This window comes from Pithys albifrons, chromosome 8 (genome assembly GCF_047495875.1).
Source record: "Pithys albifrons albifrons isolate INPA30051 chromosome 8, PitAlb_v1, whole genome shotgun sequence".
In the NCBI taxonomy this organism is placed as follows: Eukaryota; Metazoa; Chordata; class Aves; order Passeriformes; family Thamnophilidae; genus Pithys; species Pithys albifrons.
In genome coordinates this window covers 35797739-35812913 of record NC_092465.1, presented here as the reverse complement: position 1 = coordinate 35812913, position 15175 = coordinate 35797739, and the positions used below count along the sequence as shown (strand labels likewise).

The 15175-nt window shown below is 45.9% G+C and overlaps 1 protein-coding gene across 1 annotated transcript in view; it reads left to right on the top strand.

Moving 5' to 3' along the window:
* The window catches only part of IQCA1 (IQ motif containing with AAA domain 1), a 107422-nt gene that overhangs the window by 23454 nt on the left and 68793 nt on the right, over positions 1 to 15175 (top strand). Inside the window, exon 6 of the mRNA XM_071562193.1 lies at positions 7632 to 7819. Coding sequence (XP_071418294.1) covers positions 7632 to 7819 — 188 coding nt within the window. The remainder of the gene's footprint in view (positions 1 to 7631; positions 7820 to 15175) is intronic.

Here is a 15175-nt window from a genome sequence, read left to right as displayed (position 1 = left end):
ACAGGGCTTGGAGCAACGTGGGACAGTGGGAGGTGTCCCGGGCCAGGTTGGACAGGGCTTGGAGCAACCTGGGACAGTGGGAGGTGTCCCGGGCCAGGTTGGACAGGGCTTGGAGCAACCTGGGACAGTGGGAGGTGTCCCTGCCATGGCAAGAGGTGGGAGTGGATGAGCTTTAAGGCCCCTTCCAACCCAAACCATTCCATGATTCCATGATCCTTTTCACATGAAAGGATCTATTTGGTCTCAAACAAAAAGCTGTTCACTCCTTCTTACCTCTTTTAAACATACCCTAATTTAGGCATGTTGTCTCAGATAACACTTTTATTTATATCTGAGAAAACAGTCTGCCAAACATTCCTTCTTATTTGAATTCCTGATAAATATAATTCATTTCATTCAGTCAGAAAAAAAATTAGCATTTCCCAGAATAGCTTTCTGTGTAAACATTATGGACTATGGCTAAATAAATATTACACAGGGTTTAGCAAACTACAAACTCCATCAAGTGAAATCTGAAATATTTCTTCGGCTCTCACAAGTGGGCAGTTCCAGCACTGCTGCAGCTCAGGCCTGGTTTGGCCAAGCAGAGGATTAAAATGACTTTTGCTTTGCTTGCAGAGTGGATGTCAGCACAAAGTTATCTGTCCTGTCACCAGGCAGCGATAACTAATCCGCCCTGTTTTCACTAAGAATTTTAAACCTGCTTGGTTTAGAGACAGAAACACTCTGGGAAGCAAGGAGCAGGCTAAATAATTGGGCTTTTCTTGGCGGCACCCACAGTTACAGTGAAATCACTGCCTTCCAGAGCCCAAAACACACTTGCCATGTTTAGTCCGAGTTTAACAGCATTGCCCAGGTACAACATCACAAACAAACACAACCAAACTATGTAAACTCACATGGTCCTGAATGGAAAGGTTTTCTCCACTTCAGATTTTCTCATCTTCCTAAAAAAGTCACATGTCAATACTTTTCTAAATATATATTCTATAAATCCAATTCTATGTATTCTATAAATCTACATATCCACGTGTCAATACTATAAATCTACATATCCACGTGTCAATACTATAAATCTACATATCCACATGTCAATACTTTTCTAAATACATATTCTATAAATCTACATATTCTATAAATCTACATATTCTATAAATCTACATATTCTATAAATCTACATATCCATGTGTCAATACTATAAATCTATATATCCACATGTCAATACTTTTCTAAATATATATTCTACAAATCTAATTCTATATATTCTATAAATTCATATATTCTATAAATCTATATATCCACGTGTCAATACTATAAATCTATAAATCCACATGTCAATACTTTTCTAAATATATATTCTATAAATCCAATTCTATATATTCTATAAATCTATATATTCTATAAGTCTATATATCCACATGTCAATACTTTTCTAAATATATATTCTATAAATCCAATTCTATATATTCTATAAATCTATATATTCTATAAGTCTATATATCCACATGTCAATACTTTTCTAAATATATATTCTATAAATCCAATTCTATATATTCTATAAATCTATATATTCTATAAGTCTATATATCCACATGTCAATACTTTTCTAAATATATATTCTATAAATCCAATTCTATATATTCCATAAATCTATATATTCTATAAATCTATATATCCACATGTCAATACTTTTCTAAATATATATTCTATAAATCCAATTCTATATATTCCATAAATCTATATATTCTATAAATCTATAAATCCACATGTCAATACTTTTCTAAATATATATTCCATGAATCTATAAAACAACCCTTTTCAGTATTTTTTAACAAGGCCTCCTCCTACAGATGCTTTGTTTGAACCCATATGACAATTACTTTAATTGGCAAAGCCATTGAAGTGAATCAGAGAGTAGGGAAGCTTTAATGAATGCAATATATTTTGCTTACTTGTTCCTTTTTTGTGCCTAATTTAGGAATTCAGCCATATAATTGATGTGGCTATCACTGTTTGTGTGCCATGGAACCCACATTAATACAACTTTCATTTGGAGGGTTGGAATGAGATGAGCTTTAAGGTGCTTCCAACCCAAACCATTCTGTGATTTGTGAGACAAGAGACCTCCTTAAAATACAGTCCTCCCTCAGCCAGACAAATTACATGGAGGCAACAACAAAGCAAGAACGTAACTAAATCCAGTATCAAACTTTGCAATGTTGGCTTAGTTTAAAATTCAGTAGAACTGTATCACAGAATTCCAGAATGGTTTGGGTTGGAAGGGGCCTCAAAGCTCATCTCATTCCAAACCCCTGCCATGGGCAGGGGCACCTCCAACTATTCCAGGTTGCTCCAAGCCCTGTCCAGCCTGGCCTGGGACATTCCCAGGGCTGGGGCAGCCACAGCTGCTCTGCCCAACCTGTGCCAGGGCCTGCCCACCCTCACAGCCAGGAATTCCTTCTGTATATCTGACCTAAGTCTGCCCTCCTGCAGTGTGAGCCCATTCCTGTCCCTCCAGTCCCTCATGGACAGCCCCTCTGCAGCCCCTGCAGACACTGTGAGGTCTCCACACCTCTTCTCTTCTCCAGGCTGAGCAGCCCCAGCTCCCTCAGCCTGTGCACACATGAGAGAACCTCCAGCCCCTCCAGCTTCATGGCCCTCCATCACCCTGACTGATGCAGGGAACACCTTCCTTCCCTCTGCTGCTGGGTCTGCCCCTTCCCTATGGCCGAAATTCTCTTTGGGGAGAAGGAGCAAAGAGCAGAGGACTCTCATCAGCACACTTGTGACTGATGAGTTGGAATAAAATTCTCTTTTAGACAAATGTCCATTTTGCCTTATTAATTTAAACAAGGATTTTAAAGACAAAGCCCATCAAACATTAGATAAGCCTTTTAAGTTAATGGACCGTGTAGTCCTATTTTCCCACAAACTCAGGAATCTTCATATTATGTCCTATTTTTACAGCAACATCAATTATTAATATGTATACTTTTGCTGACAGAGGACCACACTAAAAATGTGAGTTTCGTTATCCAGTTCTGGGTCATTAACTGTGAAAAGCTTGTAAATATAATGGTTTATTCACATGGGAAGCCTTCATTAAGATGCATTATTCTACAACTGATGTGGCGGCGTTGCATTATCAAGTTCACTGTCTCCATCTAATATTTGTAATTTGTTTCTAAATGAGTTGCTGTTTGTAGGGCAAGCTAACAAATTTGAATTGCACATGGCCAAAGAAATTTCTTAAAGATGGGAAAATGCTTCTTCCCCTAAGGAAAAGCCATTTATTAGCATCTTAGTGGAGAATGCCTCCCTTTGATTCAGGAGCAGGAACATTAGAAGCGCTGAGGGAAGGGATGTTGGAAATAAATTGGCTTTTGTCTCCACGTGCACATTAAGCATCGAGGCTGCAGAAGCAGAACTCACCCTGCTGTCTCCAACAGAACTCCAGCACAGGGCTGGGCACACGTGGGAAGCTGTTCTGTGGCACTGCAAGGCCCAGGTCCCAGCCTGGTCAGCAGGGAGGCACTGCTGGAATCCACCCTGTCACACTGCCCATCGCTCTGGGCACTCCTGCCATGGCCCTCCCTACTCCCTTTGGCAGCCTCAGGTGGCCAGAGCCTTTCCAGACATGCTTTCCTCTGAATTCTGCTCCCTGAGACAAGAACAGACCCTGCAGCAGGGCTCTCTGAGGGACTCTGAGTCCCTTGGAAGGCTTCAGGATGAGCTCAAGTTCCCAGGAGGTGCAGCTGCCTCCTCATTGCTGAGCAGGGTTAGGAACATGCCAAACTCTGAGCCCAGTGAGCTTTGGGGTTAGGACAAGAACACTGAGGACAAAACAGAACAAATTTAACAGTGGCTTTCTTCAGCTGCAAAGCCGGAAGGTCTCACCTATGCTATTCATAGGGGTTTTTCTTTTTTTCAAGTGTTTTAATAGTCTAAAACATTCCATATCATCATTAGGTGCCTGAGGCCTCTGTTTTCTTTCCTCAGTTTATCTTCTACTCAGCAAATAAAAAGCATTTTCTATGAAAACACTTCACAAATGGTAGAGCACTGACAGCTAAAACAATGATACAATTCCACCCTCTGGACATCTTGTTATATCTCTTCAGGACCTCCTGCTGCTCAAGTGTCTATTTTTAGGTTATGGTGCTAAATTCACTTCCACATCTACTTTTATCTAGTTCATCTTCTTATTCCCTCCCTGCTTTACCAATTGATCCCTTTCCTTCATCTGGAGTACACTTGGATCAGCTCTTCTAGTCCAAGAAAGCAGTTTCTGAGATGGGCTGACAAGTGAAACTGAGACTAAGTACACAGAAGTTCTTTGGGTGTTTCCTTGTACTTGTTTTCCTCGAGTCCAATTCTTTGTTGACCCAAGTGCATTGATTTCTAAGTAACAGAATAAAGAGCCAGGCCACCTGTGATGTTTAACTTAAAAACTCAAATAACCTTGGCCCAAGATCCTCAGTGCCATTCAGTGCTCGTCTCCTCCTGCTCCCCAGGACAGGAGCCAGGCTGGTGTCCCTGGCACATGCTGGCCCCTGGTCCTCCCTCCCAGCCAGGTGTGCCCCACATCCCTCAGGGCTCCTCTGGCACAGCCAGCTCTGCTCCTCACTCCATGCTCCCCTCTCCCCTCAGAGCTGGGGTGTGTTAGTGCCAAGCCAGGAACCAGCAGGACTGGGAAAAACAGGAGGTCAAAGGAGCACAGAGTTTATCAGCTGAGCCTGTTCTCCTTCATTCCCTTCTTCAGGGAACACTGAAGGTGTGTGGCTGGAGTCTTACTGGGGGAAGGAGTTCTTATTGCTTTTGTTTTCATGCAGTAAAACGGTGCTTGGAAAAGCAGGATAAATACAGCAGAGCTTCCTTTCTCAAGCTATTCTACCAGGTGGTGTCTGCACTTGAGCCCTGGGGCTCCAAGCACAGCCCCAGCTCGTGTCAGGAGCTGAGCTGATAATGCTGGTGCCCAGAACAGGGGGCTGCACCAATATTTGCTCAGGGATGGGCTGGACTCTGCCAGCCAGAGCCTGTTCTGTGGCCTTGGTGCTATCAGCACCTGAGCCAGCTGGTTCAGAGCTGCCTGGCCTGTGTCCACAGCAGCTCCTGACTCTGGGCTCAGGTGTAGGTACAGGCTGTGCTAACCCACTAAAAGATAAGGGTTTCCTACTCTGAGCTTACTCACAGCTCTTACCTGGTCTGGCTGTGGGACTGGTGAGAGGCTGAATAGATTCAGGGACAGAAGCTGCTCATCCAGGGCTCCCTCAGGATGCAGCACAGAACAGTTCAGAGGGGCTGACTGGGTGGAAGGTCCTGGGATGGCAAAAGCACCCTCGTGGCTGTGCTGCTGCTCTCCACGTTGCTCTGGTCCCGTGTCCCCCACTTGCCTTGCTGTGGTGCTGCCCCTCAGCTGCTCCCTGGCTGGTTGAGTCCCCTCACTGTGCCAGGGGACAGGTCATCTGAGGAGAGGGGAAGACAAAAGGGATTATTTTTCACTTCTTAGCATGGGTTCACTGCAGGGTCAGTGAGTGCCAGAGCCTGTGCAGGGGAAGGGAAGGACCACACATGCAGCAGATCAGGTGGAGGGGGAGCTGACCCTTCCCAGCACCAACGAGTTGTTCACCTGGTGAGCCACCTCCTGACATTTCACCCCTAAACCTTCAGGAGTGTGCTGCAGAGGAGCCTGCCCTTCTCCATGGGCTGTGGCTCAGCCTCCCTAAAGCTGGAGATGCCCTCATGCCCCTCAGTGGGAACTCCTCAGGAGAGCAGTCCCTTGGAAATTGCTGTAGGGACACAAAGAGCTGAGCAGGAAAACACCCAAGGGATCCTGTTCCTGGATCTCAGTCTGGAAAAAAGCCCTCCTGGGTGCTCCTCTGGTTTCCAGATGAGCCCTGAGAAAGCAGCATCACAGCCTGGGCTTTGTTTAGTCCCAGGGAGGGAGGCAATGGTGACATACAGACAAGGAGTGCTAATGCTTAGGGCTGTACTTATAAATGGTGCTGCTGAGGGTGAGGGTTGGACACACAACTCCCATGGAGCCTGAGAATTCAGCAGGGTAAAAGGTGACACTTTTGGATCACAGATTGAGGAAGAGAACATGTGCAGACCCCTCTGAAAGCCACACTGCTGCTCCTGTTTCCCCCTGCTCACTTCCTCAGGTGTGGCCATGCCCCATTCTGTGAGCACAGTGTGAATCCCACACACAGATGCAGGGAAGGGAAGGCAGGGAATTGCTGTCCTAGAGGGGCTCTGTGCTTGCCTTGGATAGTGAGGAGTCCCAGGGGGCACCTGCTCAAACCAGACTGGCTTGGCACTTGGTAGTGATTCTTGGAACCTGGTCCAGGCACGGAAAAACACTGAAAAAAGAGATCTTAAAAATAAGCTGGCCAAGCCTTTGAGAGAACTTTTTGTCTTGGTGGGAGAGCTCTGGAATTAGGACTCTGAGCACACCAGAAAACACGTCAGCAGAGCAAAGAGAATGCATTACTAAATTAGTCTGAGATTTGCCCATTAAGGACAATCTCTCTATGCTCTGAAGTTGAAAGGCCACAGCAGAATTATGTACTTCTTTTTGGCCATGCAAACCAAGAGCTTAGTTCACATATACTGCCACCTATATATCAGTCACTGACTTTGAGGAGTAAAAAAACATACTGCAAAACCAAATTGTCCTATTTTCTCCTCCTTTCCCTTTTTAAATTTGCCACACACCATCAGACAATATGATTAGTAATTCCCAAGTATGTATGAAACAGTTTGTTCTAGAATTAAAGAAGAAACCACAAAGGTAGTTTACAAGTTAATTCTTGAAATGGATTTTTCCCTACACTTACAAGGCAGTGACAGCTTGTAGAGCACTGGGAACATCTTAACTTTATCAACCTTTGCAAGCCAAAAAATGCAAAGTTTCAGCCCACCCACACAGATGGTATTTTTCATGCTTCTGTATTTGAATAACAAAGACTTTCATTTTTCTCCTGCAAACTACACGTGTAAAATCAATCATAAGGCAGAAATTATTCTAAGACTTGAAACCAGCCCTTCTTGCCAAGGTTATCAAATCATGGGAAACCTGGGGAGCTGTGATTTTTATGACAGTGTTTGGGGGATTGTTTATTCCTTTGTTGTTGTTGTTGTTCCTCAAGGGAAGTGGATTTCCTAAAAAGGAGCAGGATCAGCTGCAACAAAATACCAGGAAACCACTGACCAAGCGGTGCATATAAAAATTGCAGTGACCAAATTAAAAACAATACTGGCTAATTAAAAAGCACCACTGGGAAGTCCAAACATTTGCAGATTCAATTAAAGCCTCTCTGGCACCCTTCTGACACAGACAAAGCTGGCATTTGCAGAGCAGCAGCTTTCTCACCTGTCTCACTGAGAGCCCAAGATCCCACGCTGGAAGGGTTGGGTTTGCACACTGCAGTGTTGGGAATTACTGCTGAAACACCAACAATGGAGCATTGTGTGCAGGCAGGCACTTCTCATCAGCACAGGGCCCTTTTTCCTGGCTTCCTGCAAGTAAATTAGGGCTTAAGCTCAGATTCACTGTCAGCCTGGCATTCCAGTAAATATGAAGTTTGTTTTAATTCGTACCTTTGATTTTCTCCTCCTGTTGTTTTCAGACTCTCCCTCCTCACTTGGAGGCAACCAGTGGTTCTCAGAAACGTGCTGGGACAGTGGAAGCTCTGCCAGGTGATGTCCAGAAGAGACAGGACAAGGTCTCCTTCAAGGACATGCTGAGAGAAACAGAGGGGGCCCACATCGAGGAGACACTGCAGGCTCAGATCAGCCAGTGCTTCACTGAGTGCCGGTGAGCAGAGACAAACACTCACCCCTTAATTAGCCCATTTACCCCAAAGCCTGATTGTGCAGCTCCTCCAGGCTGCAGCATCCCTGTGGATGATCCCAGTCCCAGCTGAGCAGTTGGTCCTGCAGCAGCTCCAGAGCCACAACCCTGAGCTGCAGGATGGCAGACTGGGCAGACCAGCCCAGGACATCCCTCCTGGCAGGCTCAGAGGGGCCCCCTGAACCACTGGCTGTGCTTCAGGGCCACAGACATCAGACATTCCAGTGGGGACACTTCAGTCTGCACATTACCCTGGGCTGAGTCTTTGTCATAAGAAGGATACTCTAAACTTTAAGAACACCACCTTTCTTCCCTGTCTGAACACACAAGGTTTAAGAGAGAGAACTCACTCTTCCATGAGACACAAGTGTAATTACTCGCCATAGCAAAGCACCTCACGTCAGTGGCACTGCCCTCAGTGCCCACTGCTGGCATTATCCAGCAGCCCCCCCGAGTCTGAAGTAGGTTTGTACTTGAGGCCTGACCTTGGAGACACTCCTCCAAATGTCCCTTTCCTTGAGCAGTGCTGCTGACCTCAGGCAAACTTCACGTCTCAGTAGAGCTAAGCACATACTTACACATTCTTAAACCGAGTGCTGACACCTACAGTTCTCTCAGGCTCCAGCCAACAAAGTTCGAGACTGGAAGTTTTCATATGGTCACCCTGTAAAGTCTTTTACTAAGGAATATTAGGCTGGTTTTATAATATAGGGGATTTGTTCCAGAATTTACTTCATCTGGTGGATTAGTATGTAAAAGTAAATTGGGAAACAGCACCTTAAACTTCCAGGATTTCGCAGCAAGGTTTCATCTGCTCTGCAGTGTCTTTGTGCCTTGAGCTGCTCAGTGATGTTGCAGGGCTCATATTTGTCTTGTGGACAAGTGTCACATCCATTAATCACTCAGTGTTTTTTCACTGTGCTGGACTTGCCTTCAGCAGTTTCCAGGTGGAAACACAAATGCATTCTAATGAAATCCTGCTCTGTTTATTCCTTAAGTCCTATAATCAGCTTTGAATAGCTGTGCTATAGTGAAGAGTTTGATTTAAAAAAGGAATGATCAAAAATAGCACTCTCACAGGTCTGCCACAGCCTATTTTTCCTCTTCCTTGTACTTTTGCCTCTTATGGAAACTCAAAGCTCCAGTGTAATTTTTACTCTCCTTCAGAAAGGGCTGCTAGTTTTACAAACCTCAGTTATTGCAAAGCACTTCCCCATTCCCTAAATCAACCCTGCTCCTCCTGAGCTGCTATTTCCTGCTATTCCCCACAGCTCCCAGCGTGTTCTGAGGCACAGAAAGATCTTATTGCCTTTGCTTAGTGTTACTCACCTAATAGTCATCCCTACCGTAGGTCAGTCGTGTCCAATTAACTTGGCTCTAGAGCTTGAGGAGAACTAACTGAAATAGTGTGAACCAATAACAGTGTTTCTGGAGGAGATTAGAGAAGGCTGAGCCATAAACCTCTTTGGAGACAGTTATGAGACATTATTAAGAGTTAAATCACCCAACAGCAGGGCCAGCCCAGAGCCTCAGCCACCCAGAGGATCGTTTGGAGGCAGCCAAAGCCATCGCTCAGCAGAGGGAGGTGCAGAGGGGGGGCTGAGAGAGCAGTTCATCAAACCCTTCAGCCCCATGTGAGTCCCCAGCCTCGAGTTCCTGCAGAGTGCTCAGAAGGTGGGGTGTAAATGCTGAGCTGTCTTTTAGCAGCCTTTGCAAGAGAAATGGGCCCCCCCTTCTATCCCAGGTGTGCCCAGGGGGCCCAGCTGGAGGAGAGTCAAGGCTAGAGGCAGGCACAGGCATATCCCAGCATATAAATTCGTGATTATATGAGTTATAAGGTTTTTTTTTAGCTAACCTTTGAGTTGTCTGGTCCATCTAGGCAGGTTCAGTAATCTTGAATCCCATCTAGCCCTGAAAATTAACAAAGATTAAGGCAGATGTTCAATATAAGCACCACATTAACTGATCTTGGATGGTTTTATGGGTAAGTTTTTCCTGAGCAAGGGATGATATGGGATAGGACATATCTGTAAGAGTGCTTATGGATAAGCCTTCAGCCAGAGGGTTCTGCTGCAGCTGGGACAGGCTGAGAAACAGCTCCCCCCCACCCTTGGACAGTAACCCATCTAAAAAACCCTCATATTTTAAAAAATTAACCAAAAAGCAGTTTTAAGCTTTTAATCAGACCATTTTGATAGGAGATGTGTAAAGATGTGCAGTTGTGAGGCACATCTGAGAGCTGGGCCATGGCTGATGGCAGAGGGGCAGTGCCAGGCTTGTTGCCGTGTTTGATCACAGAATCACAGCATGGTTTGGGTTGGAAGGGACCTGAAAGACCATCTCATTCCTACCCCTGCCTCGGGCAGGACCACCTTCCACTAGCCCAGGTTGCTCCAAGGCCATCATTCTCCCTGTTAACTCTCTTTGTTCAAACTGACTGCCCATCATGATCCCTGAAAATCAGTAAGGGCCAGTTCCAGGCAAGACTAGACAGATCTCATTGATAAAAGCCATTCTGGTGATTTAGCAGTGTGGCAGATGAAACTCTGCCTCCAGTGAAGGCAGTGGGAGAGCTGCCATCACTTCAGCAGGGCTGGACATCACCCAATATTTCAGCTCCTTCCAGCCTGGCTGAGTGATGCCGTGATTTATGGAGCTGAGAGGAGTCAGAAGTTGCTCCCTGCTGTCCTGCTGCTCACAGGGGGCCTCTCAGGGGCCAAATATCCCCCCACAGATACATTCACTGGCATCCAAAACAGGTTTTAAGAAAAAGGAAAAAAAACTCAGCACATTTCTACCCAAGGGGAGTGTGTGTGTGCTGGGAAGAGCCAAGGCTTTCATGAAGAAACACCAGAGATGCTGCACAACCAGCAGGAACCGAGTCCTGCTGAGCATGGGGCAGGTCTGAAGTGGCCAAGTGTACACTCATCATTACCTGCCAGCACACATTTTGGCTCTCCCCCAAGCCAGTCTACAGCTAAATGTAGTTTATAAATTACTCTTTAACTAGGCTTTCTTACAGTTTCCCACTTTCCTTATTCTATTAAATAAACAGGTAAAGGGAAACAAATATTTTTTGAATGAATTTTGCTGTGTGGACTAAAAATATAAACCCAAACTTGCACATTTTATCCTTCCCTCAGAAAATGATGTGACAGAAAATACCATTAGCAGGTATTGTCTTTCAGCATAGTTACTCACAGATTACAAAAGAAATGAGCACATATTAAATATCTCAACCTGTAAGAACCACTGTAAATATTTACTACTTTCTTTGCACAAGGGAACAGCTTCAGTTATTTCAAGACCCAAACCAGCTTCTTACAAAGAGGAGTTCCAAAAAAGCAAAAGAAAGCAAACCCCAAAGGAATAGATTAAATGCAGTTGTTCCAGTTGTTTATATCCATCCTGCTGTGAAGACAACATGATTTGGATACAGCCCTGCATTTTGCAGCCTCACCATCCATCGTTCCATTTATCTGGGTTGACTTCTGCTCTTATTTGGCTTGCAAGTTATTCACAGAGAGCCTTCCAGGTGTCCATGTGGCCTTGTCCAACCATGCTAGGAAAGAAAAGAGAATTGTTTTGAAAGCCTTTTGGACAAGCATCCTGCACAATATACCTGCAGGCCTCTTTTTTAAATTATTTTTCAAGTTATGGTTCATAGAGCAGGAGTAGAAACGTTCCAGAATTAACAGTTGCTGTGATTATACACGTCTGAGTGTGGATTTTAATCACTTGGCTCCCACAGATTCCATCCATTACATTAATAACAGAGTTTCATATTAAGATATAACTATGGCATAGCTGTGGGTTTAACTGCAATTTCCTGCACCATTCCAGACCCAACCCATTTTTCTCTGATTTCACATTTAGGACTTTGCACTGCATATGCAAACCCATTGTCTTCTCCACTGTTCACCCACTGTGCATAAAAACACTTCCCAAATTACAAGTCTTGTTGGAGTCATCCCTGAAATGAGTTTTAGAAGGGTGGGGAGGACAGGGGAGAAGCTCCCTTTGTTATACAGAGAAACATAATAGTATCTTTGTCTAAGACAAGTCATCTCTGACAGAAATCAATACAAAGGATGAAGAATCAAGATGAGGTTTTTATGAGCAGCATGGCCCCTGGACCCCCGGGGGAGCCTCATGCCCAGGCTCTGTGGATGTGCCTCATGCCCTGGAGCTGCAGCAAATGATGCTCTGGATTTCCTGGAGGGTTTCTCAGGCCCCTCGGAGCTCTGGGGAGCATTTCATCAGTGGCACTGCTGACCTCCTGCCAGGGCAGCTCAGGAACAGCAGCTCAGGGATGTTCTGTGCTATTCCCACAGAGTGGGGATGGGTTTTTGGAGCAAGGAGGTGGCAAGGGGTAAATGTCCTCTCCTAAGAGGTTTACACTTCATGATCAGGGGAGGAAGGATTATGATTAGGGCTCAGAAGGATCCCCTCACTCTGCTGCTCCTCAGGGACTGTCAGGGTAAGGACTGAGCTTCGCAGTGAGGGGATGAGACTCCTCCTGCAACAGGGGCTTTATTGACTCATTTTGAATGCCCCTGACAGCCAGACTGGCCTTTGATGCAGAGGAAAAGGGAAAGAAATAGGCAGTGATCATGTTATATTCCCGTTTTTTCACGAGGCTGTTTTGTTGAGCTGAGTTTACTGCCAATCCATCCGTTCCTGGGACTCCTGGGGCAGCAGAAGGTGGGAAAGGAGGAGGCAGGAGGAAGATGAATGGGGAGAGAGGGTTTGCACTGAAACTCTGTGGAATAGGGAAGGGATTCATTTGTGTCAGGCACTGCCTGGCTCCCATTTCACACTCTGCTCCTCACAGAGTTAATGGCAATCCATCAACAGCCAGAGCCTTGCCAAGGGGACAGAGAGGGATGACACCCTGGTGGTGACAAGCAGAGGCAGCCCTTCCCTGCCCCCTCCACTCTGGTTCCAGGGGATCATTCCTGAGCCCAGCCAGAGCCGTGGTGTTGTTTTTCAGTCCCATCTGGCTCATCCCACATGTGCCCTCCAACTGCCAGCAGTGCTTTCCAAGAGCCAAGGAGCCTGGATTGCAGCCTCCCCACAGAATGGCACCAGCTCACGGAGCAGCTGAGAGGAAACTGCTTCAGAACCAGTTTGGTGCCACGAGCCACTGCAGCAGGCAGCTCTCAGAGAGCCTGGGGATCCCTGGCACACCCCCGAGACATCACACTCCTCCTCCCATACAATGCCCTGGTACTCTGGGAAATGCATTCCCTTCTTTGCTGCTCCTTCAAGGGCCTTTCTGTTTAGGAACCTACCAAAAAGTGCCTCTCTGGCACGTGGTGCTTGGTATTCAGCACAGACAGGAGGTGCTGCCCACTGGAGGCACTTACAGACAGGGGATGAACCCCTCTCTTCTCACCCAGTCTATATTGTCATTACTTGTTTTCCCTGTCACCATCAAAGGACTGTCACACACTCACAGGCCACTTGTGTGCCACCTTTCACTTGGGAGCAGAAGTTTCCATCCAGAAGCAGCAGCTGTGAGCCCACCACAGAAAGCAGGATAGGGGGATAAATAAGTGGTTGTCTGCTAATGGCACCAGATGAGGATAAACAGACACCAGCTGAGGATAAACTGACACCAGATGAGGATGAGCTGAACTATTTGTAAAAAAAAAATAGAAATAATGATAATTCTAATACTTTCCACATAGGAAAGAGGTTCTGTGTCTGCACCTCAGTTTCCTCCTGTCCTTACCAGTTCACTGCAGTAAAATGTATCTTCTTCTCCCAACTGGTGCTTAATCACATCAAATTCTGTAGGGAGCACAAAACAAATAGATTCTCCTTCTGAGTCCCTCTGCAGCCAGTCTGAGTTGTGCCTCTCATCCAAACCATCTGATTTTCCTGAGGAGAGGGAAGGCAAGCTCTGAATTGTGGGAATGGAGCTCTGCAAGAGGATGGCACAGGCTTGGGTGTCCTGTGCTCAAACACCTGGTCTTCCTGCAAAAGAACAAAAACATTAATGTAAGAGGCAATGTCTGGAGATTTTTCCCTATCAATAGTTTCACCTCTTTTCTGACAGGACTAACAACTTCAGGCCCTGCCAAGGCAGTAATCTCTGTATCACAACAATTAGTGCTGGTGCAAAGTGCTCTCCGAGTGCCTTTCTCTGCTGCCAAAAGGCTGCTCTGCAGGGACAGCTCACATTTAACATCAATCTCCTGAACAGGCCTCAGCTGCTCCCAGATGTTGGACTGCACCTCATGCAGACAGTCAGGGCTGATTCCAGACTCCACCAGGAGCACACAGGCAAAGCTGTCCAGGCCCTGCACAAACCTTCTGGCAGGCAGAGTGTGCTGAGCTGCTCCCTGCAAGTTAAAGTACAGCTGTGGGAACTGCTGGGCTCTCACACTGATTAATTAACGTAATTAGGAGCTGTAAACATTAATGGATAATGTTCAAGCCCTTCCTAACACGTTCTTATTTACTGATTCTGGTGGGCATCTTCAGGGCTGGAGGAGGAGGGATGGAATAGAAATGCCTCTGGCTCACTGGAGGGTGCACTAAAGCAAACAATCCACCGGGTCCCCCTGAACAGAGGGAGAATAACTTACCAGAAACAAAAGGGTTGTTTGTTTATGAGGCAGAGAGTGGAGCCTGCAGTTCTGCAACCTGTTTCCCATTCACTGGAATCAACCATCCAACCTGAAAGCCTTTTAAAACAAAACAACAACAAAAACCCTTCAGCCCTTTCTTGCCTGTGGGAACACCACACCACTCTCTTAAAAAGTGTGAACCCCTCTAATTCCAAAGGAGGGACAACTGTTATTAAGTCCATCTGCAGTTAATCTCCTTTATTGGGTGTTCCTGGATTTACAGGAGGCAGGGGACACCTCTGGAAGCTTCTGTGCAGTGGCACAAGTTGCCTACTAGTAAAAATTTACGGGAGTGCTGACATTAATGGAGGTGGCTGGAAGGCTTGGGGGGAGATCAGCAGGAAGCCCCTGAGTTCATACATTTCCCATACTTGGTGAAACACCCATAAATCTTGGTGGCAGGTATCTGAAGCAGCAGGCCCAGCTGAACCCTGGTGTCACACCTCCGGAGAGGCATCGATAAGATCACCAGTTCTGCCTTCTAAATCACCACAAACTCCGAGATCTGTTGTCTTCCCAGTTTTGGAAAGCTCCTTGAGTTGACACTTCAATTTATGACTGCCACCTCTGTGCAGTGATTAAAAACACATGCAAAGGGCTCTGCTGCTGCTCCTTGGTTTTGCTCGTTGAACTATCAAAGCCCTGAAATTTTTGAGGAGCCAAGATTCTTAAAACATCACAG